Source organism: Centrocercus urophasianus, unplaced genomic scaffold (genome assembly GCF_019232065.1).
Source record: "Centrocercus urophasianus isolate 14NV4802_14NV808 unplaced genomic scaffold, USGS_Curo_1.0 seq_21, whole genome shotgun sequence".
In the NCBI taxonomy this organism is placed as follows: Eukaryota; Metazoa; Chordata; class Aves; order Galliformes; family Phasianidae; genus Centrocercus; species Centrocercus urophasianus.
The window spans coordinates 19,787,491-19,811,088 of NW_024884767.1; the positions used below are offsets into that span (position 1 = coordinate 19,787,491).

The 23,598-nt window shown below is 37.9% G+C and overlaps 1 protein-coding gene across 2 annotated transcripts in view; it reads right to left on the minus strand.

The window, feature by feature from the left end:
- Positions 1-2,914: 2,914 nt before the first annotated feature.
- The window catches only part of LOC122162567 (leucyl and cystinyl aminopeptidase), a 57,826-nt gene continuing 37,142 nt past the window's right edge, over positions 2,915-23,598 (minus strand). For both annotated transcript variants that reach the window (XM_042822972.1, XM_042822971.1), the window contains exons 8-18: positions 23,054-23,185; positions 20,891-21,022; positions 17,877-18,037; positions 15,553-15,641; positions 13,828-14,008; positions 12,920-13,076; positions 11,746-11,930; positions 11,010-11,171; positions 10,121-10,261; positions 9,097-9,178; positions 2,915-7,693 (exon numbers count right to left, since the gene is read on the minus strand). In XM_042822972.1, the coding sequence (XP_042678906.1) occupies positions 7,562-7,693; positions 9,097-9,178; positions 10,121-10,261; positions 11,010-11,171; positions 11,746-11,930; positions 12,920-13,076; positions 13,828-14,008; positions 15,553-15,641; positions 17,877-18,037; positions 20,891-21,022; positions 23,054-23,185 (1,554 nt within the window). In that variant the 3' untranslated portion in view covers positions 2,915-7,561. The remainder of the gene's footprint in view (positions 7,694-9,096; positions 9,179-10,120; positions 10,262-11,009; positions 11,172-11,745; positions 11,931-12,919; positions 13,077-13,827; positions 14,009-15,552; positions 15,642-17,876; positions 18,038-20,890; positions 21,023-23,053; positions 23,186-23,598) is intronic.

The window sequence follows — 23,598 nt, forward strand, 5'->3', positions numbered from 1 at the left end:
GCCCACAGCCCTCCAGCAGCACCAGGGAAGACAACGTGGAGGAGGAGCTTCCTGTCCCCTCAACCGCTGCCCTTGGTGAAGGTCCCAGCCAGCCTCCATCCATCCCGGCTCCATTGCGCACCGACCAAGCAGCAGCCCAGGAGGAGCCGGGGGAGGCAGTGCCAGGTCCCTCCGGCACCAGCAGGGCCACGCAGCGCTCACGCAGGGCGCCTCGGCGAGCTCCGAAGAGGAGGGCCCGCAACTCTGAGGCCTCTGCACCTCCTGCCAAGAGGCCACCCCGCCGGCAGCACTAGGACACCGCCCCAGCAGCTGGCGAGAACAGGGCCGGGCCTGCAGCTGGGGCACAGCCAACAACGGGTTGGAAGGGACCTCAAAGATCACGGATCTCCAACCCCCCCGCCACAGGCAGGGCCACCAACCTCCACATGTAACACCGGACCAGGCTGCCCGAGGCCCCATCCAACTTGGCCTTGAACACCTCCCGGGACGGGGCATCCACAGCTTCTCTGGGCAGCCTCACCGCTCTGCCTGTGAAGAACTTCCCCCCGACATCCAACCTGAACCTTCCCTCCCTCACCTTCAGACCATTTCCCCTTGTCACTGCTAGTTTGCCTTCTGATGTTGCAAACAGGAGCTCCATTTGTTCTAGCTGTTGCAAGGTTGGAGCCTGATATCACAAAAGAAAATAGGAAGAAATAGCTTGTTTTACACTGACCTGTGTCACTGGACAACAATGTTCGCTTCCAACTGTGAGTATGATGACAACTGGCTTTGCACTGAGACTGAACAGTCATGGCTCACATTACCAAAACATCAATTTAATGACCCTGCAGCTGTCAATAAAACCACTTAAGTAGGAGAAGGGATCTGTATCACTCATCGCTCACTCAATGTTAACATTTTGCCTGCTATTAATCACCTTTAATAAATGGTATTAGTTAACTATCAGTAATAACAGTACCAACAACACATTTCCACAGTGAGAGGTTCATACAACTACTGTGCCAAAATCCACTCTTCTATGGGTTGCTAAAATAAAAAAGAATTATTTTCCTCCTCTTTTATATAGACAAATACACGGACTGAGAAAAAAGAAGGAAAGCATACTCTGAAGACAGTGGAGTTTAATACAAATCCAGAGCCAAAATAACAGTGGAATCATGCTGTTAAGGAAAAGTTACTGTATGACAAAAAAAATTAGTGCAGGGTATCATAATGGCAAAGTTGCCGAGCAACAATTTAATCACTACCACCACAAGCTGAAGAAATTACCGCATTCTTCTTACTGAACCGAGGATGCGTACAACTGTCCAGATTTCCACTCCATCCGTAGATGTAAGTAAAACTAAACAGCAGCCATTTACATGTTTTCCCCACCATTGTGGCCCTAATGTTCAAGACCTCAAGACTGCTGTTGTATTTTCCACTCCTTCCAAGTAGCATCTCTATAAAAATTAGCTGAGACGAACAGTGTCACGTAAGGGTAATTAGAAACACAGGTACCTTTCCATACAACGTGGCCAGATGCGGAACTGTAACATTTACCATGTGGTGGAACCAAGTAATTGTGTGAAACAGGATACAGGAACTCTGAAATCCAGCTTACAAGTCCGGATGCACAAAACACATACAAAATGTATGGTTAGTGGGACAGCATTGTTTGAAATTTCAGAGTGCAAGGAAAGATAACATCTTCCAGCACTGGAAAAATCCAGTCCATCAGAGGAAGGAATGTTCCACCTAATGTAGAACAGGTGAAAATATGGAGACAGAAAGAACTCACTTTATGGCTCAAACTTCCTGCATAATTCATGCCACCCACAGAATTCATGCAGACTTGCTTTTATAATGAATGGTCAATTTTATCTGCCTCAGACACTGCAAAATATTTCAAGCTACCAGGACTTTTTGAAATTGCAGTGACAAAAATAGACCACCACAGTACCTGTAAGTTTTGTAGGCAGAGGCTCTGAGATGAGATGCTAGCATTTGGAGAAAGGTTTTTGTTTAATACTAAGTATACCAATGTAGTTTGGTAGCATCATGATTGTTGCTTAGAATACAGAGCGCTGGAGCACCTTATTACCCTGTTGAAATAATAACTAGGTTTTTGCAGATGACAGACTGTAGTTCATGCAAGGAGACTGACTTTCCCCATAGGTGCAAGTTCCCAAATACATTTTTCTGACCATTTCCCACAACTTTCCCCAAATTTTTCCACATCCCATCCGTTATTTCCTTTATTCCTGCACCTCTTTCTATCTGAGCCACACAAGGATGGCTAACACCACTAGTCTGAAGTAGGAATCCACCAGCTTCTTTCTGCCACAGGTTTGTCGGATTAAGACAGAAATGATGTACACTTTGGCTCTGTAACTGAGAATAACACAACTCTTCTACCTGTTCCCCAGAACAAGCTATGACTAACTTGATCTACATAAAACAGATGACAAGAAGTACAGAGTGGAAAGGATAAATCCTTCACATTTGTGTCAATTCAGTATGGTTATGACATTGACGGCAAGTTAGGTACAATTTTCCTAAAAACAAAAACAAAAACAAAAAACAAACAAACCAAAAAACAGCCACTGATGTTCAGTAATGTCCTCATTTCTACTTATATATAATATAGGTAGAAATATATAATATATAATATATATATAATATATAATTCCATTATAGCTCAGACTGAAGAACTAGCGAACTATCTATTAATGTATCAGCTTGCTAAAGTTGCAGCTATGGAGGCAGTCCTAACTGTCAAGGACCATTACTCCAAGCTTCAGAGACACCCACACCATTGAAGGGAACCAGGCAATAATGCTTGGAGGTCTGAGTGAACCAACAAGGATTTCTGGGCACAGTCAAATAAAAAAAATACAGGGGGCGGAAGCACAGACACATAACCTTGGAGTTATATTGAAATACTTTATTTCTATCTCACAAAAAGCAATAGTGTTTGCAGTACACATGCCTTTCAAATCAGTGCTGGTAATATGCAAAAACATTTCTCTGAAATATGAAGAAAATCAGCTTTTTCTCCCTTTACAAATGAAACAGATGACTTTGCATATTTTATATATCTATACGTACACACGCACACATACAGTATTTGAATCCCCATTTGAAGGCAGGTATTTTACAACCTGCAGTTTACCACTCACAGTTCAGACACCTGTGAATTGACATTGGCTTGTATATTTCTACAGTGTTTAAAACACAAAGAGCAACCCTTTACAAGTACCTACACTACATAGCATTTCAAATGAACTCAAGATATTTTTCAGGGATACCTAACTTAACCTTGACTTAACAAAGACAGGACTCAGTTCTCATTGTAGAAAGTTGTTTTATGCCATATATTCAAAACTCTCCTAGTCTCCAAATCTTGGAACAGAAAATCTATGCTTCATTTTTAAGAAATCCATTCAAATTGGATTGTTTAAATCCATTCAAGCTAGTATGTTTTTTAACAGCTGTATCTTTAAGATTGTGTTATGATTTGTTTTTGTGCCACCATTACTAATTCAGAAAAGATACCTGTCTCCTGTTCTGGATCAAAGTTGAATTATCACATATAAAAATCAATATCTCTATTACAACAGCAGGTTGAAATAGCACAGCAAAATTAAAGATTTAAATTCTTCAGCAATATGACCTGAGTTTAATATGGTAAATATATTTTTTTTCTAGAAACCACGTGACTCCATGCCTTGAAGAGTAGCAAAAATTTTTGAACATTTAGTAGCATCTTGATGAAAGCGATAAGCACAAATATTACTATTCAAAATCATTGTATGTACGCACTTTACTGTAAATGTCAAACAATGAATGTTCAGCGTGTGGCCGAGCATACTACGTGACTCAAGGATCGGAGTTGTGTGAGGAGCTAAAATGCACATGACTGAACCCAGCAAGTGCATTCAAGTGAGAATGGTCACTGAGGCAGCATTAATAGAATTTCAGAGTGCAAACAAAGACACCATCTTCCAGGAAAGCAAAGGAAGGATAGTACAGTCTGTGTCATAAAATGGAATGTTCTACCAAAGGGAGAACAGGTGAAAGATAGACTCAAAATGTTTGCTTAAAAAGAATTCTAAAAGTTACACCTCCAGTATCTGCTGGCCACCAAGATGAAGTAGTTAGTTGCACCATCTGTTTCCTCCAAGCTCACTCTTACAACACATGTACAATCAGTTTCTAAAGCTTCAAGATCTAAAATTTCTTCTCCCAGTGGTAGACAGTATCCTTCTACACCTTCTCAGTGCCAAGCCCAACAACTAATATAGATTTAACAGCCCAAGCAAGCTGGCTCTCAATCAAGTAAGGGATTTCCATAGATGAGTGGATAAGAAGGAAGTTTAAGGATTAATCTTGACAGCAATGTAATAACTGGGAGTTGCTGTGACATTATTTTCAAAACGTTTACGTACGTGGCAGTTCCATAATTGGAAAATCTGTACGCTGAAGTACAGTTTTTATCATACTTAAAGGACACAACAAAAGCCAACACTGCTCAGTTGTTCTCCCCCCACCATACCTCACTGACCCACAAAACGATCTGTATGACAAGGCAGCACCCTCAGAAATGATATTCTGCTTCCCCATCAGCTCAGAGTTGAATTGTGCTCAGAGAATCGAGCCTCATCAGCCTCTAAGACCTCAGCTGGCTCCTAAAGGAGAACAGGGTGTTTACGCTGTCTGGCATATTGCTTCAATTACAAGCTGTAAGGCACAACAATCATCTCTATGATCAGTTACACAGAAAAAAACTATGCCTATTCTAAACTTCTTCATTCCATATGTTACCATCTTCTCATACATTAGGAGTCTTATGATCTGTCCTACATAATTTGCACTTTTTCCATCTCTAAATTAAAAAAAAAAAAAAAAAAAGGAGGTGATCTGGCAGAGGGATCAAACCTTTCTCCAGGGCTCAAATGCTTGTTTGCACTTTTCCTGGTAGGCAATTTTTACATCAGAAAAATATTTTGTTTTACTTATAGAAGTAAAAAATATTTATATGCATATTTGATTTTCACCACAGTAAGTTCTTAAAAGTCCACTCACCAGGAATACCACCACTGAGGATACTGGAAAGTAACAAAACAACCAGTGCATAATGGCTTCAAGGACAGTAATTGATGCAGTCCAGCCAAATACAAACTGTGCAATCCCTATGTATTAAACACCATCATTTCACACTGCAGGAAATGATGCAGCGTCAGCACAGCTTTGCACGGTAAAGCTCTTCTACTGCAAAGTAAGAGTGTCCTAAGATGTACAGAAAACATCAGCTCTGCAATTTTAGCTAGAAAATACTATGGAAATTAAGTAAAGTGTTGCTGCTGGCTACAATATGTTTTTCATTTGACCAGAAGCCAAAGAAAATTCAAAGAACTAGTAAGTTTTCATTCTCTGCAGCAAGGCTTGGCAGATGTGACTCTTAAAGGGCAATTCATTGCTCATGCCTTTGCCATTCTAACCCTCATCAGTTTCCAATAATCTCAAAAACAGAGGAGTGTATTTAAGAACTTCACTTGAAAGAAAGACTCCAGTACAACTTTTAATGAATTTATAGACTACATGACATAAAATGATATCAAATCCTATGAAACTGACATACTAAAAGTATTGTTTATTTTTCAAAAAATAGTAAAATAAAAATTGAGAAATCCCTCCAAAATCTCTTTGATCTTCCACACTCTCTTGATACAGTTTACATTCAGCTGCATGCAATTTCCTTGCATAGAGCTAATTATCAGTACACCATCTGAATAAAATGTCAAAAAAAATCCTACAGCAGAAATCAGGAAGAAGAGGGAATTCTCCTCCAGTTTCCATTTGAAATTTATATGCCTCAGTACCAATCAGAGCTGAAGAAAAAGAAGTTTGATAGGATAGAAAAGTGAAAGCATTTAACATTGAGAAGGGTCTGCAAAACAAAACTAAGTACACACAAATATACAAATATGGAGATAATATTTATGCAGAAAGCACAGAGATTTAAAATAAATGAAGAAAACTACAAGACATGATAGCTGGCTAAAAAAAAAAAAACATAATTAATTACAAATCTAATTGCATAACTTGTATGGAAGTAGAATGGCATGACCTACTTTCAGTGCTCAAACCACCAATCCCTTCTGAAGTACCTGTGAAAATTGTTCATTTCTGGGCCTTTTGGGCAAACATTCGTTTGTACACTCTCAAAGCTAACATTCTTTCTGATAACTTCAAGGTTAGAACTGCAAATGTTACTTTTAATGTGAGCTGATGAAAAAATGAGAGATTTCTTTTCTAGGAAAGAACTTCTCATTCTGAAAGGATGGGAAAAATACAGCATGGTTTAAGCAAGTCATAGCTTATTATTTCTGCTAATTAACTGTACAGCCAATGCTGCAATTTCATAAATTAAAGCCTTCAGTTTGAGTTACCTGTGACAAATTCTCACTGTTATCTTCTTCAGAATTTACTGGTAATTAAATTTGTTTTGTTCGAATTCAATTTCTGTTAGCACTTTCACAGCAGTTTATAACTGATCATTTAATTGGCTTGTAATAAGATAACAGGTGAATCTGCTTGCAAGAATCCACAAAAGGTGCATCAATAGTGAAATTTGAACATTTGAAAACATCATCACATCTCCACATAAACAAGTATGCTTAATCTTCTATGTGTTGTATTTATATGTGATGCCTCAAAAATGGCCTTTTTCACTGCTTTTGAAAGACAGACAGAATGCACAACTGGTATTCTGCCTTTCCAATGTGGTACATCTCTGCTTTTAGATCCCCTTCTTTTATAGAATTTGCAGATTTGTCTCACAAGGTTTTTCACAACAGTGTAAGAAGAAACCATTAAAATCTAAATGAGAAGATTTCTAGATGTTAAAACAAGAAACAGTGTACACAATTTGTCCTGCAATATAGGAGGTAACAAGCAAGGGAAAAAAAAGGTATAAACTTATCCAAATGAAGTGGCTGGCACATACTGACTAATTGCAGAAACTCTGAAACAAGTAATGAAATCAAACAGTCAAAGGTGGAGAAATCAGTAGTCACTTTAACAGATGAACTAGCCTGCAGCCACTTTCAATGGTAGTTTTGTGCAGTTGCTCACAGATAATACAGCAACATCAGTTATGGTTCAGTCCACTAATAGGTATCTTAAGTATGGTTCTGTTGCAAAACAGGTTCTTTAATTTCTGTGGAACTATCTGCATTTTTACATTTAAAAAAAATTATTAATTTCCACTGATGAGAAACTGGCACACGACTCCAAATTAAGGGTGTAAGTTTCAAATATCAAAATTATGTATCATCACTCATGGAAATGTTTGGTCTACAGATGAAAACAGTTTCAGAATAAATACTTAATCCTGCACATAAATGCTTCAAGGGAAATCAAATTTTATGTGAGACATGCCCTGAGCTTTCTAGACTCTCTAATAGTGCAAACAATGTTGCAGCAATGCCTGGTTTCATCCTGGCTTTTGCAAAAGAAACGGAGCAAACGTCCACAGATTTCTAATGGCTGGCACACTACAACATTATGTGTGCTACAGCCATTCCTGTAGCTTTGCTAAGTTAGTCTCCATCCACTGGATATTAAGCTGAATTGTGTCAATTGCCTCTTTTACACAACGCAGTTTAGAGCTCTCTTCTGATTTTGACTCAAAAAATGTTTTCACCTGCATAACAAGAGAAAAGAAAATCTTAATTAAAATCAATGCTGGCCAAACAAATAGGTTCAGAAACAAAGGCTACATGCATATGTCAGAATTTGTATCAAGCCAAATTCTCAGAGCTGGCTTCCCAAAATGTAAGACAAACATATTTTACAGGAACTGCAGTAATTATAGAATGGATTGAGTTGGTAGGATCTTTAAAGACCATCTAGATCCAACCACCTCCCATGGTAGGGCTGCTGTCTGGTTTCAGTAAATTAGTTTACCAATAAACAGATATTCACTCATTACATTAAATACTGAGCCATCACAAAGCACTCCAAGTCCTAGAAAAATGTTTTGCTTTCTAAAAAATAACTATTTGTTTTGAGAGACTCACTTCAGTCCTCTGGAATGACCCCCCACCTCCATTCAATATTACACCTATCAATGGTTACACTTGAAATATGACAGGTCAAATCACAAGCAGCTATCTCTGTCCAATTTTCTGAACGAAAACATTAGCATAAACCTTAAACTACTTTTAACACATGAACTTCAGGACACTGCTAGGGAACCCTGTCTTGGAGATTTCTAATGAACATTAACTGGATACTGAACATCCAAAACAGCTCTTCGGGATTGCTGACAGTTAAAACAATGTAAAGCAATCCTTATGGCTCTGAACACATTCCACAGAAAAGAAAAGCACAGACTATTCACAAGGTCTAGACCAAAGCCTCTCCTATCAGGACAGTCTGAAAGAGCTAGGGCTGTTCAGTCTGGAGAAGAGAAGGCTGTGATCTGATAGCGGCCTTTCAGTGTCTAAAGGGAAGCTACAGGAAAGAAGGGGACTTGTTAGCAGGGTCTGTGGCAACAGAGCAAGGGGAAATGGCTTCAAACTCAAGGAGGGTAGATTTAGTTTAGGATATAAGGAAAAAGCCTCTTACAGTAAAAGCGGTGAGACACTGGAACAGGCTGCCCAGTGTTGTGCTGGATGTCTAGTCCCAGGAGACTTTCAAGGGGAGGCTGGTTAAAGCCCTGGACAGCCTGATCCAGCTGTGGTGTCCCTGTTCATTGCAGGGGAGCTGAACTAGATGGCCCTCAAAGGTCCCTTCTAACCCAAATGATTCTATCATAAATTTTTTTATCACTATTTTGGGAGACAGAGCATTCAAACCAACAGGAAACCAAAGCAATATAAACAGAAAGCTGTACTTGACTGTATGCCAACTCTGCCAAAATTCAAAATGTTCAGCATGTTTCTGTATACATTTCTTATGTATGACATGGGGATAGAAATAGCTGTATATCCTTGTAAAGGGACTTCATCACAGTAGACAACACATGCTTTCCCCATCCTCCAAATAACCAAAGACAGCACTGGCTCTAAAAAATATTATTTTCTGTTTAATTAAATCACCAACCTCAAGTAGATGCACCTTTGTTGCAAACTGGGAAGTTGATGAGCTAATGATATTCTGGATAGTGTATGAGCCTAGATGAAACCTGAAATACAAAGAAGAAAAAAAATGAGAAGCCACTTTATCACACAGTTTGTGTATGCACACGAACTTCTTATTTTTTTTAGTTTGTTTGTTTCACTAGAAATCACTAGAGAGAATTAAATTCAAGTTTACATACCTACTCTTTTTAAAAACAGATACAGGGTCTTACAAATCTAATCCTCAGGACATTTAAAGTCTCTAAAAATTGAAACTTCAAAGCCATGGAAATTTTTCAAGCTTCTATGAACAGTAAAAGCTGAAGACATTGAACAGCAACATCAGTATTTGTGGTACACATTCAAAAACAATTAAGTTCACCTCCAGAACTAATTTTGAATCAAGTAGTTTTGTAATACTGATTATTAATTAATCCTGCTTGCTAAAGCATGAATTTTCATCTGGAATGAGCCTTTTTAGCAACACAAAAACGTTACAGATCACAGCTAGAACACAGAAATACAATTTTCCATGTAACTGTCAGCTTATGGAAGATTTGCAGACCAGCTCTCCAGCTGGGTATCCCTTAAGGTCAGTTATGGAGAAAATACATTTCTAAAACAAGCGGTGTTTTTTGGTTTTGAGATTACCGTAGCAAGACGGAATAAATAAAAGATGAATTAATTCCCTGGATCTGCTTCTGAATGTCTTTCACCACATAGGTATCCTACATAACCATCACAGAAGGTATGCTTTTAACAGAAATTCAAATCAAGACCATCTAGAATAACTAACAGGTTCTAGGTGTCTCCAAAGTCTCATCAACTACTAGTGAGATAAAAAGACACATTTTCCAAGTATTTTTGTAAAATCAGATTTTAAAGCAGGCATTAAAATTCCAATATAGATATTCTTATATGAAGCAAACTACTTATTCACTGGGACATAATAAGAGCTATCCTCTTGCCAATGGGACTGTGCATTTCAGCTACATCAAAAGCCTTACTTCCGTGTAAGTTTTTCCCAGTTCTCTTTGACAAAGTCCCAGGCCAGCAAGTGTCCAGGCAAACTGTGGCTAATAGTTGCTATGATATGTGAAAGCTCCTGTGTCCTGATGACTTCTCCTTCAAGGCTGTTCTGCATTAACCTAAAACACAAAGTATATGAAAAGGGGCAGGAAAAGAAATCTTGTGTTTTCACATGGTTCTCCAGATACTTGTGAATTAGAAGGACAAGATCATGTAACCGAAAAAATAACAAGCAATTTCTAGCATCTGGAGCATAGTGACGCTACATTCTATATGCACCGTTATTCATTTCACTTGAGTTCTCATGAACTGAATGACCTCCGCTCTAATCCAAGTACCTGAGTTTTCACTGGTGTTGAGGTGAAGTAAATTTGCACAACTCGTAAAATAAAAGATAATTCACTGATAAGTTAAAAGAGAATAGTTGTAACTGGAGTCACCTACCAGGACATGTTTAGTGTCCCCCTCACATAATAATGAGATTTAAACTTTAAAGAGGTATGGGAGCATGGTGTAAGGCCAGAGAAAGAACAAAAAGACCCAAAAAGTTATTGCCTTGGTTAATAAGATGTAAATAGAACAATCTGCCATTTGTGTTACCATTACCACAAAAACCTGAAGTTCCTTTACTACTGCTACAAAGCTTTTGAGTTCAATTGTTTCCTTTGTACGTATTTCACCTTGACCTACTCCATCATATAAATTATTTTGGAGTGAATAATAGTATGTTCTTCTTTTTACAGAATCCTGTAGAAAACATCTAGCTAGATTTTATTTAATACATACAATTTTTTTTTTAATGAAAAAAAAAAGAAAAGATTCTATCACTTAATTTACACAACACAGAACTTATTGTCTATTTCATACCACATCATCTTTCTGACATCTTCTGTGTTGGCCAAAGCTTCAATCATTTTGCTTTTCTCTGCTTCAGGAACTGAAGAGGAGTACATCTTTAGGAGGAATTCCCAGCCATCATTAGTTTTGGCTCCAGTTATAAATATGGTTTTCATAAGGTCACTAGGAAGACTACAGGGAAAAAACAAAACAAAACAAGCAAACCAAAAAAAAAAAAAAAAGAGGGAGGACAAAAATGCTCATCTGAGAAAAGAAGGAAAAAAAGTTACAAAATGAAAAGATTAGCTTGAAAGAGATCCCTCTCATTTCTGCAGTTTATTTCCATAGCACTCGTATGCTTGCTGGACACAAGAATTCATGCCATTCTACTACTTTAACTCACTTGGAATAAGCCATATGATAACACAGCAAATGGCACAAAAATCAGAGTCATTTTCTATGGCACAAAACACACAAAAACCCAGAGTAGAATGAGTTCTGCAAGACAAAAGGGTACACTTCACACTGCTAGTGAAGTATGAGTATGCAGCTTAAGAAACACATGGATGCAATCTGCGTATGTTTTTGCAGTTATCCTCAGTAAGACTTCAGACAAAATTTTGAAATCTAGCACAGTTTGCCCCCTCATGTTAAAAGCGCAACTAATTTTGGACAAGCAACAGTGAATGACAGAATGAAGTGCCCTCAAATGGCAGGGTAACAAGAAGAGGTAGATAAAGCAGTGAAAGCCGAATGGCTTTAGTACCTCATTGTTCCATTTGATTTCATCCACTTATCAAAGATCTCAGATGCATTTTTTCTACAGTTTCTTATATCATGGGTGCACGCAAAAGTTAGCAGCATTGACCGGAGTTCTCGTTCAGATAACGTCCCATCATCTGTCCAGCGCTGCTGATCAATTTTATTGCCAAGCAGGCGTTCTATTCTGTTCTAAAGGAGGAAAAATCATTAGCAACAGCTAATTCTTACCAAAGGATTTTCCACAAACCAAATCAGTTAAAAAAAAAAAGAAAAAGAAAAAATAGTTTTACAACTGTGGAGGTTAAGCATAGTGGTTTTTCTCAAATACTTCAGATATGACATAGATCTCATACACAGTCCAGTCTACATCTAATGTTAAATATGCAAATTGAACTCTATTCCTCAAGCTACTACAGTTCAAACTCATAGCCACATTGTGATCTCAACTAATTACAGCTTCTGTATGTTTAACTGCTTTTAACTCCATCAAGTGACAGAAGAGCTCCTTAGTTTAGCACAAACAACAAAGCTTTATCTACAGCATGAACCTCTTCTGTTCCTAGTTTTGTACTGTTAGCTAGGTGCTCCACCAAATGCCTCATCAGCTGAGATATCCAAATGTAAATTATTATCATCTAATAGACACCATGGGTTGTTTTTCAGAGCAGATAACGAGATAACAAGAACTGAACCTAACATCTTCATTTTACTGCTATGTCTGTAACACTGCATTATGCTAACCTATCTCTTGGCTGGAATGAGTGAATGATGACCATTTGCTCATTTGTATTTTTTCAGAAAATAGTATTACCTTTATCCCCCCTGAAGCTTCTATATCAATTTGATCTGTGATGTCCAGATACAACAATTGTGGAAATAGCCTTTCTGTACTAGAAATTGTCACAGGTTCTGCACTATCTTAACCTTCATAGACCCTGTTATAATTTCCCAGATTCCACTACCTTACCAGACCTACAAAAAACTGGGGGGGGGAAAAAGTCACAACAGAAAATTTAGCACTGCAGTAGATCACTGCTACCTCACAGAAGTTGCTAAGACTGAGAACAAATCCCAGTTTAGCTTGATGAGTCTAGTGAATTCAACAGTCAACTCTAATTTAACTATAAACATTACAAAAAATTATTTCAAACTACAATTAGCAGAAAACTAGGACATACCATGACACGTGCTGCCAATTGTTGTTCTCCCCTTTTCTCTAGAAGGCTGAAAATAAGACCCAGCTGAAACAAAGCTTGAGTGAGAGGTGCAGAGCTGCTCTCCTCCTCAAGGTAATCGATCAGCTCAAAGGCCTTTTTCAGAGACTCTCTTCCTAGACTGCCGGTCAATGAACAGAACATTGAAGTGGTTTAGGTGATAACATCTGTACTGGCCAAGTTACAATAACCTGCATTACACTAACACAGTAACAGGTGAGTAGAAAGAGTAATGCTTTAGATGTAAACGTTTTTGTATTACAACATCAGCAAGAAGATAGTGACACTAACTTTACATTAACGTCTTCAATTAACATAAACTGAAATAGGTAGAAAGGTATAAAAATGACATCCCAAAAATATTTATCATAAATGAGGGTACTCAACTAAAGGAAAGTGTTATCCAAGAGATCTTCTAGATCATTCAGCCTCACTACAAATAGTGCCAGCAGTGAAAGAGCAGGGGATCAGCTTTCAAATAAAAACTTGAAAGGCAAACCCCTTGCTTGTCTATGGAGAAGTATTTATTGACAGAATACAGAAAAAAAAACCCAGCAGACTAGCAGACAACTAAAGAAAATAATGTCTTCCAGTAACGGAAGCAATCATGTACCTCTGGGATGCAAATAAATGGATACTGCTCTAAGAAAGAAAGAAACAATGAAAAACAGAGAGATGACATCTCAAACCAATATGGAAGAATCAGTGAAAAAATAATTAAAAAAAAATAGTGAACAGTATACAGTTTTAAGAAGCTAATGGAGACTGAATAAAAACTTCTTTAAAGCAGCCATCACCACAACCCAGATCTGATTCAACTTGGAAAAACCTAAAATTCGTATTAATTATGTTTTCCAATATGAAAGTCTTACCTTGCAAGGCTGAAAATATTGTTGATCAAATTGGCTCTGTCTTTAGCGCTTAAAGAAGTGTGGTTTTTTTTCAACAGATCAATCAGTGTTTCCCAGTCTTCATCATAATTTACTATGTAATAACCATTCATGTCTACATTGAATTTTATCCATTCCACCTCTTCTGGAAGTTCAATGGTAGCTAATGGACAGACAACCAGTTAGCAGCAGACACTAAGACATAGCATTTGTTCTTTCAAATTCAAATGTTAAAAAAAAAACAGTTAAGTCTCCATTGGTATCTGCAGCCCTTACTAGTTAAGAGAGATTTGCTGCCAGCACTCCTTTCTATAACCCAGTCCCAATCTCTCATACATAATTACCAGTGACACATTACACAAAAACACTGACAATTAGGGATGACATTAAGGTGGATGAAAGGACACAATCTAGTTTCAAAGTCAACTAGACACAAAAAAGGAAAACTTACGGGAAATGGGAAAAAAAGTTCTGTAATTCAATTAATTCTGTAATTATTGTCCAAGTCCTCAACCTGCAGAGCAAATGTAATGTCCTTCAAGCTTAGTAAACATTCTACTCCAAACTCTTTTATATGCCTCTCCTTCTCTTATATCCTACACATCCAAATTTCTACAGTATGATGAAGATGAGATCACCAACAGGGACATTTGAAATCAGGCTACTTATGTTATTAATTATAATAAGATTCACATTCAATTGAACAACTTTGTTTTTCCATTCTGATAGTTCACAAGGACTCTTTCTAAACATCCAGGTCAAATTAAAAAGTTTAGGAATAATTGAGGGCTTTGTAAAGGCAACATCAGAATGACACTAACAACATACTTATTTCCAGTTTTTATAACATTTCTGAAGTCACCTCTGAGGGCTGGAAATTTTGTAAAATACAGTAAACAGCAAACATCAAAGATCAGCTCTACATATCTGATTTTTATTTTCTACATTTTTATTTTAAATAGTAGAGGCAGGAGATAGATTTATGAATTAAATGTAATTGCAAGGTAAATACAATGTATGAAAAATTTAATCAAGAAAAAACGTTTCTTCACTGAGATGATGTAAAACAGTGAGGAAGAGTCACTTAAAATGCAAAAAATTATTGATGTCAGTGGAACATGGAGATATATGAAGTGATTTTAGCAAAATTCTACATGATACTGTAAGCAAATATTCACGTGGTATGGAGAAAAGCAGGTGTGAATTAAAACAACAACACAATGACATGAAATTTAAGTGTCAAAGTAGCTAATACAGCAAAAGCAGAGTACTTATCTGAAAAGATCATAGTTTCAAGTTTTACAAAAGCTTTCTCAAAAACTTAATCTCTTCCAGATGGAATATATTCTTGTAACAAGAAACAAAGTAAATAATATTTGAGCTGAAAATAACTCCTCCAGATTTCAACACACAGGCAGAGCAACTCTAATTGTGTTCGTTCCCTCAAGGATAAGTAGCTCAAGACAGTTTGGGCATGCATTAGGATAAGAAGAGAACAAGATTCAACAAATTCCAGACCTGTGTTTCTGTCCATGTTGTTTTCAGTTCTTTAACAACATGCTTTGACGACAGAACTCACTGTGCTTTAATCTGGGTCTCTGCAATTATTTTGTACTCTATGGGTCTTCATCTTTGCATCCTATGCTCAGAAAGGTCAGTAATCTGTAATACTTAAATTAAAATAGCTTCCAAAGTTTTGAGTCATACCTGATTTCTGGTCCAGTAAATATGCATTAATGCAATGGGTAAAGTTGCACCTGTTAGTCGTGTAGGTGAGAGGAATATCCCAGAGATAACTACAAAGAGAAGCATATGTGGAGTACAATTTATTATTTGTCTTGAAGGTTACTGTGTTTCGGTTTTTTAATTTAAGCATTTAATACATTAAAATTACACTGCATGTTGCATAAAGTATAAATAACATTCATATAATCTGAATATGATAGAAAAAAACACATACATCTTTTAAAAAAAATTATTACTCCTATCATGTTGAGATTTCCTACTACTTAATTCCAGCATTGGAGAAGTAATGTGGACAGAAAATCTTCAGCTGTATCAGAAATTCAACCAGTACTATTTTCAATTCAGTCTAGTGTTTTCCTGTTTCATTAAAAACAAACGAACTACGAAAAATCCAACAAAACAATTCAGGTTGATTCAAATGCAAGACTCAGGTTTCAAATCATGGTAACAGAAACCATAACTGACTGCACATCACCAGTACTGACCCAAGTGAACTGCAACCTGGACGAATAAATGCTAACTTGCTTCATAAAGATGACTGGGACTTGTTTATGTAGAGAAAATGTAACTTTAAGTGAGGCAAAACAAATTGTAGATACACATTTGATGGGGGCCCTTCCGTGAATGACTCGCATGGAGCACTCATCAAAAACCTTCCATGCACTTCACAAACTGATATCTGCCAGATGCAGAATGACAATTAAGCCTAACAATCCTTCCCTTCCAACTATATACTGTTTTCCTTCTTCCTCTCCAAAAAAAACAAAACACAGCCCTGTAACTTTCAGCATCTGAAGAGACAAATTCCTTCCATGGGTTTGACTGTGGAAGAAGATGCAAAGGATTCAGTTCTTATTAAGACTTCACATAACTGCGTAAAATCACCAAAATCTCTAAAAGGATTCTAGCTTATGATATTATATTTTGTTAGAAAATACAGGTAAGTTTCACAATGTAAGACATTTTTGCAAAGGAAGCCCACAGAATATTAACAGTTGCTTAGGTAGAAATAGGCATAGATCATCAATTATTTTTCCAGTTAAGATATTAGATGTACATGCCGTGCTAAATTATCTTATTATCTCATTAATAATCGTATTATTGTTATTATTATGTTATTATTATTGTAAGAATGCCAGAAGGCCTCCTTGGATCAACAAGGAGCTCCTGGACTTCGGCACAAAAAGAAATATAGGGAGTGGAAGCGGGAATGGGTTACCGTTATCGGTATTCCACATCACAACATCATGTAGTGCACAGAGTTAAAAGAGTCAATGCTGCAGTTCTGGGCATCTGTCCCAGAAGAGAAGAACTACATACCCCAGAGGACTTTGTGTTCAGAGAGGAGATATAACCCCTGGCAAGATCACCTGATGTCCACTTTTCCCTTTTCAATTGTCAGGCTCTCCTCTCTGCTGCTCGTCCCAACTGCATGCCCTGTCTCCGCATTAGTATAAGGCTTTTCAGTTTGTTTTTTTTTAAACACACTTTCTCTAATTTAATTTTATTTATTAGCTCCAATTTTAACTATATAGTATTATATTGTATTATAGTGAGTTATCTTGCATTTCAGTATCTTATTTAGTAAATTAGTTTGTTTTTCCTCAGATTGCTGCTGCTGTTTTGTTTTGGGGCCCACCTCTCTACCCTTTTTCCCTCACCCCTCCACCCTGTCACAGAACAGGGCCAAATCAGCCCATAAACAATTGACAGACCCTCAACACAAGGACTCAAGCTGTGGAAAAAGTCCAGAGGAGTGCCTCAAAGATGATCACAGGGCTATGAGGACAAGCTGAGAGAGTTGGAGCTCTTCAGCCTGGAGAAGAGAAGGCTTAAGGGCAACCTTAGAATGGCCCCTCCAACACCTGAAGGAGGCCTACAGGAAAGCTGAACATGGACTTTTTATAAGAGTATACAGTGACAGGACAAAGGGAAATGGCTTTATCTAGAAGAGGGCAGATTTAGACTAGATATTAGGAAACTATTCTTTACTATGAGGGTACTGAGACACTGGAAGAGGTTGCCCAGAGAGGTCGCGGATGTCCCCTCCAAGGAGGTGCCCAAAGCCAGGCTGGATGGGGGCTTTGAGCAGGGAAATGTCCCTGCCTATAGCAGGGGGTTGGAACTAGGTGTTCGAAAGGTCCCTTCCAACCCAAACCATTCTGTGATTCTATTTTCTCGAGTAGTAAAAACATAGAGCCCAAAAACACAAATAAGAAAGGTGCAAGACGAAAGATATCTGCAAATAGATTTTAATGGATAGAAAGTAGTAAGAAGGTAATTACCTCGTGTCTGATGTCCAATTATCTGGTTCTACACGATATGAAAATTTTTCCTGATGTAATGAGATGACCTTTCCTTTTCGGTTAACAGTCACTAAAGGAAATCCTTTATGCAGAATCCAAGTTTTCATTAACTTTTTTACATCTAGTGTTCCATTGGTGATCTGAAAAAAAAAACCAAAAAACCTAAAAAACGTAACAAGAACATGGCAAAACAGGAATACAAGTTTCCAAACCTCTCTGTTTAACTTGCCAAGATGCACTACTCTATAGTGCTTTGACACTGAGTGTGTATATTTCACAAGCAACAATCTAGAGGAAAAGATCATTTTATTTTCTGAAGTAGAATAAATCCTAAACAGTAATGAAAAGAGAAATTGGAATCTTCAGATAGAAAAACTGGTATGCTGAGAAAATAGGGACAAGAACATTACAGAAAAGAAAGTTAAGGAAGACCTCTAGACCTTAGTTGCTGCCCCCACTTGCCCTGACACTGTAATTGATATTAGCAAAGATGATCATCCAACCCGAAAAAGACAATACGACCTCTAACTCACAACAGTACATTTTAAGTGGAGCTAATAGGAAGAAAATTAATGTGTCATTGTGGAAGCATTACACACCTTCCACCAATTCTTGTTGTCTCTTTGTCTGGGTACCCTCATCAGTATCTTACTGCTCACCTTATGAATGTCTATTCACACCAACATTCAGCATTTTCTTGTTATAAGCCAGAAAAGAGGAGGCTGAGAAGGAGCCTCGATGACAACAAATACTTGAAGGGAGAGTGTGAAGAGGACAAAGCCAGGCTCTTTTGCATGGGGCACAGAGTAAGGACAGAAGGCAGTGGGTATAAACTGGCACACGGGAGCTTTCTTTCCTCTGAACACCAAGCAGCACTTCTGCACTATGTAGGTGGCAAAGCACTGGCAGAGGTTGCCCAGAGAGGCGGTTGAGTCTTCTCCTTGGAGATCTCCAAAAGCCACCTAGACATGGTCCTGGGCAACCTGCTCTAGGTGCCCCTACTAGAGCGGGGGGAGGAGTAGTGGACCCAGAACTCCCTTTCAACCTCAGCCCATCTGTGAAAGCAATGTGAGGTCTAGAATGTCTAGATCTTACTGTTATCCAACTGTCTGAGTAGAAATGGGAGAGAATCTGAAAGACTACTTAAAAAAGGAAGAGAAAATCACAATTCAAGGTGCAAAAAGAAAAATATGCAGAGAAACAGAACACCGTAACAATGGAAATGAATACAGAGATAGTACATTTCAGTAAATTCAAAGATGGTACTTCTCAGGGAAGCAACACATAAAAGGCCCAGCTGTAAACAAACTCACTGCAATACTGGACTAGTCAAGCTAAACACTGAGCCTTCCAAAAAGAGACACATCAGTGAGTGTACATGATATGCAGGCTAAGACAAAACACAAAATTAACAGTATTAACACATACTTACAGAAAAAAAAAATTGTAAAAAAAAAAAACCCACATCACAGGAAGGCACCTTCTGGCAGATAAAGCTAGCAGTATGAACTTGGTAACTATTAAATAAGCCCCAGATACAAAGGTTTGTTTGTCATTTAAGTAAGGAATACACACTCCAGTTCTAAGGTGAGATGTAACTAAGCTGGTTGGAGGCAATTTACTTAACAATATTAATAGAGGCAGATAAAGCAATCCCAGCATGTTAATAATTAGTTTTGACTCTTAAAGATGACGACTGAGTTTCAACAGGCTGAAGAGTGAGGCCTGCTGAGTTCACAGAAAAGCTAAAGTTGCCCCAAAGACAAACAGCAGGCTATAACAAAACAAAGACTAAAACTGAGTTATTGTTGGAGGCACAGATACAGACTAAGAGAGAAATCTTAACATCTTGAGAATGGCCCCTCTTCCATGCTGGAAAAGCAGTGAAGCTCTGCCTCACACAGATCAGATGCAAAGCATCTGTTGGGGTCACTCCATGCGCTATTGCCCACCTCACAGAGTACTCGCTACGTTTTCCACCATGTGTAACAAAGAGCTCTGTTCTCTTCCTGTAACTGAGCATCTTGAAGCCAAGATATCCAGCAACTTGCTCCTGCTGGGATCCCTTCTTTTGCTGCTGTGAATCAGCATTTTCTCTCCTTTGTCAGGTCCTCTCTCCCTTGCCAGGCATAGCCACCTTCCTGCCCTCCAGTTCCAGAGTGGCAGAACTTGGCTACCCAACAATCCTGCTTTCCTACAGCCCCAGCTCTACTTGCAGAAACAGACACTGCCATCGACACAAAGTTACACAAGGACAGAGCACTCCAAGAAGCAAATATTTACAGACAGACTCAGGATTCAGATCCTTTATGAAAGAAAAGTTTTGTCCTACATTTAAGATGACTAATTTTAGTCTGGCTATAATACACTAACAGTGTATCTCTAGAGAGAGAGTGTGTGTATATATATATATATATATATATATACATACACACACACACACACACATATATATACACACAATGCTGAGTTTTCTGTAGGGTGGATATGGCAGTGCATACCCACTTACAGCACCCCTTTGGGATACCAGTAAATGGAGTCCTAAAAGATACAGCACTTTCTGTATTTATACGACCGGAGTGTGCTGCATCTCTTGATCTGGTTTTAGACTGTGTGTGAGCACAGCTTCCCTCTGTGCTTCTCGGAAGTGAACAAGGAAGGTCTTTGCAGACAGCGGCTCTAACCCACAACGTGCTGTGAGGCATGAAGGAGCTGAACTGTGTAAGCAGAAGCAAAACTTGCAGTGGGAATTCCTCATGTGTCACTCATAGCTCATTGCTGGGCCCAGCATCCCAGCCCAGCAGTGAGCAGGGGAGTGCCTCTGGACAAAGCCTCAACCAGAAGCACCACCAGACAGAACTATGATAAGCAAGAGTATTTATTTGCAGCATATTGTCTTATCTCTTTCATAAACAAGTATATAACCCAAAATGCACAGCGCAATCTGAGAAGTGAAAAACAAAATACAAAAGCATAGTAATAAAGATGAGTACCTCATTCATGCTGTCCCACAAGTCATCACTCTGAGCAGATCCATACTTGTGATTATGCAAATATATCTCAACGCCAGCTTGAAAAACATCTTTAGTGAGATAATGCTTCAGCATCATCAGAAGTGAAGCTCCCTTTGGAGAGGAAAAAAAAAAAAGGTAAATTACAGTTACAGAAATCATTGAAGAATAGGCACACAATAGCTCATCCATAGCACACACACACAAAAAAAAAATCATAAAATGGCATGTTTTATCCCAAATTTTATTTTTCATTTAATCCCAAAATTTATTTTATCATCAGAATAATTATCTTAGCACACAGCTACTTTGGAATAATATTTTTGAATACTTCATAAACTTCAAATACAGTCACAAATATGTCTAATATCATTTGAATTTTTTCCCAGTTACTTTGGAAAAATAAGTATTTTTGTGTATCTCAAAGGCTCCACACACAGTTACAAAGCAGGCAGTAATACTACTTTTTCCCTCCAATTTATTCCATCTACAAAATATCATTTTCTAATTGACAAGTCTCTGCAGGCTGACATACTTCATTATCAATGCATGGTAGTGCATGTACTTCTGCATGGTAGTGAAATGTACTTGTAAGACAGTGTTTGACATCTGTATGACTTTCATCTGTATCAAAAGCTCCCTGACAGCTGAGCAGTTCCAGTTTCCGAGTAGACAGGAATGTTAGATGTAAAGTTGTTTTTGTTATTTTAGACACATCACAACCATTAATAATAATAATTATCAGAGGACTTGCACACTGGACTGCTAAATGTAAATTAGCAGCCATACATCATGAAAAGGTAACGGTGCACTAATGGTACATTTTAGAGTAAGGATCAACAAACATTAAAAGGCAGATTTTCTTGAGGACATGTATAGTTTTGTCATACTCTAAATTCTAGTCTGGGAATTCAAGTAACATCTTGCCTGAATGTGAAGGTTGTCTGAACTCTGTTGATCTAATTATTCACTGAACTGTAGGAATACCCCTCACTACCAGCTTTAAAACATGGTCATTATTTTGTCTCTAGCAAAAGTCCATACTTAAGTTCTACTTCTTTGTATTGCTGTCAAACAGTTCCAAGACTGCTGCTGTAGTAGGTGGACTCTTGTCCCACTGACACATTATTGATAATCTTTAAAACAACCAGGCTGTTATAATTTTGCACATCAATTTCTACTTCAAACAATAAAATACATCTGTGTCAGACTGTAGGACAGCAATACAGTAGAACAAAGCATCTTGTGTAACACAGTAACAGCCACACCCATAAGGCTGCAAACTATAACACTACAAATGTCTTCCAATTCCAAGTGCCAAGAGCATTAGCAAAGTAAGGCACAAGGCCAAGAGCACTGGAATACAAAGACTATCTTACAGTAAGCAGCAGCGTTCCCTGGTTTCTTACTAGACAAAAAAGTACAAGCACATACAGATACATGGTGCTGAAAAAATAACAGCTAATCCAAAAGAGACATTAAGCTTTCCACCTGAAATACTAGTAGAACGGACACAATACATAGGACCTAAGATATCTAAGACACAGTAAGTAAAAAAATTCAACAAAGAAAGGTATTTGCTCTCTCCAAGTAAGGCACTGTGAAGCTTTTAAAAAAGGAAAAGGAAAGGGAGAAGGGAGAAAGGGCAAAGGGAAAAAGAAGAAACTTCTCACATATTTCTCACTACAAATTAGAAATGGATATAATCTAGTTGAAGAAAAACAGCGTACGACAAACTCAAGTCTCCAGTTCTGCATGTCCCTAAAATGCTGATTTAAAAAAGCAAGCTGCATAAGAAAGAAAACATAGTGCCTTTTTCTCACGCTTTTCTATAAAGCCTGCTATCAGAAACAGGATATATGTGCAGCTGGTCATTTGTCTCACCCACTAGGTCCCTTCTCACACCTTCATAACTTAACTCTGTACTGAAACAAGCACCACACAGAAGCGTGTTGAGTAAGCACAAACCATTTTTTTTCTTCCCCTCATTAAAAGCTGGTAGCTCATAAACAGCACTGAAAGGTACCAGAGGTAGCCCCAAATGACTGCCTGTACCGTACTGTCTACTTACACATAATCCTATATTCATGCTTACAATAGCTAATACATCACTTTCTAATTATTTCTACATATGTTTTATGTTACCTTGATGTAAGAGAGTGCATCAAACATTTCTTCAATTTGCTCTGATGACTGGACAGCAGAAGAGACTGGATGTGAAGAATTCAAGGAATCCTTCATCATAGCCTTGAATATTAGATTCAGGAAATCTTCATCCTAGAAGATGAACTTTTTTTTAGTGTCTGAGAAGCTGGAACATACACAAGTACAATAGTAAAACTCATCTTTGCCTCAGTCTTCCCATAGTCTGATATAGCACTGCTCGCCTTTCAGAGGAGGCAACAATAGATGTGTCAGAATCTGCATTCATGATATCTGCTCTTCTCCTGACATATTTCAGCAGTAGAATCTACCTCCACCATTTAATCATCATCCAGACCCTTAAGCGCTCATCTCAGTAATGTATATACAGCACTACTGAAAACAAATGTACCTAATAAACAAGTAATTATGTGCTCTATTTCAGATTTTGCTTAACAATGTTTTCAGTTCATTTCCAGGAAAGAAAATAGAAAAACATGATTTCTGTAGAATATTTTAATGTTTAAAAGTCTAAAGTCTAACAAAAT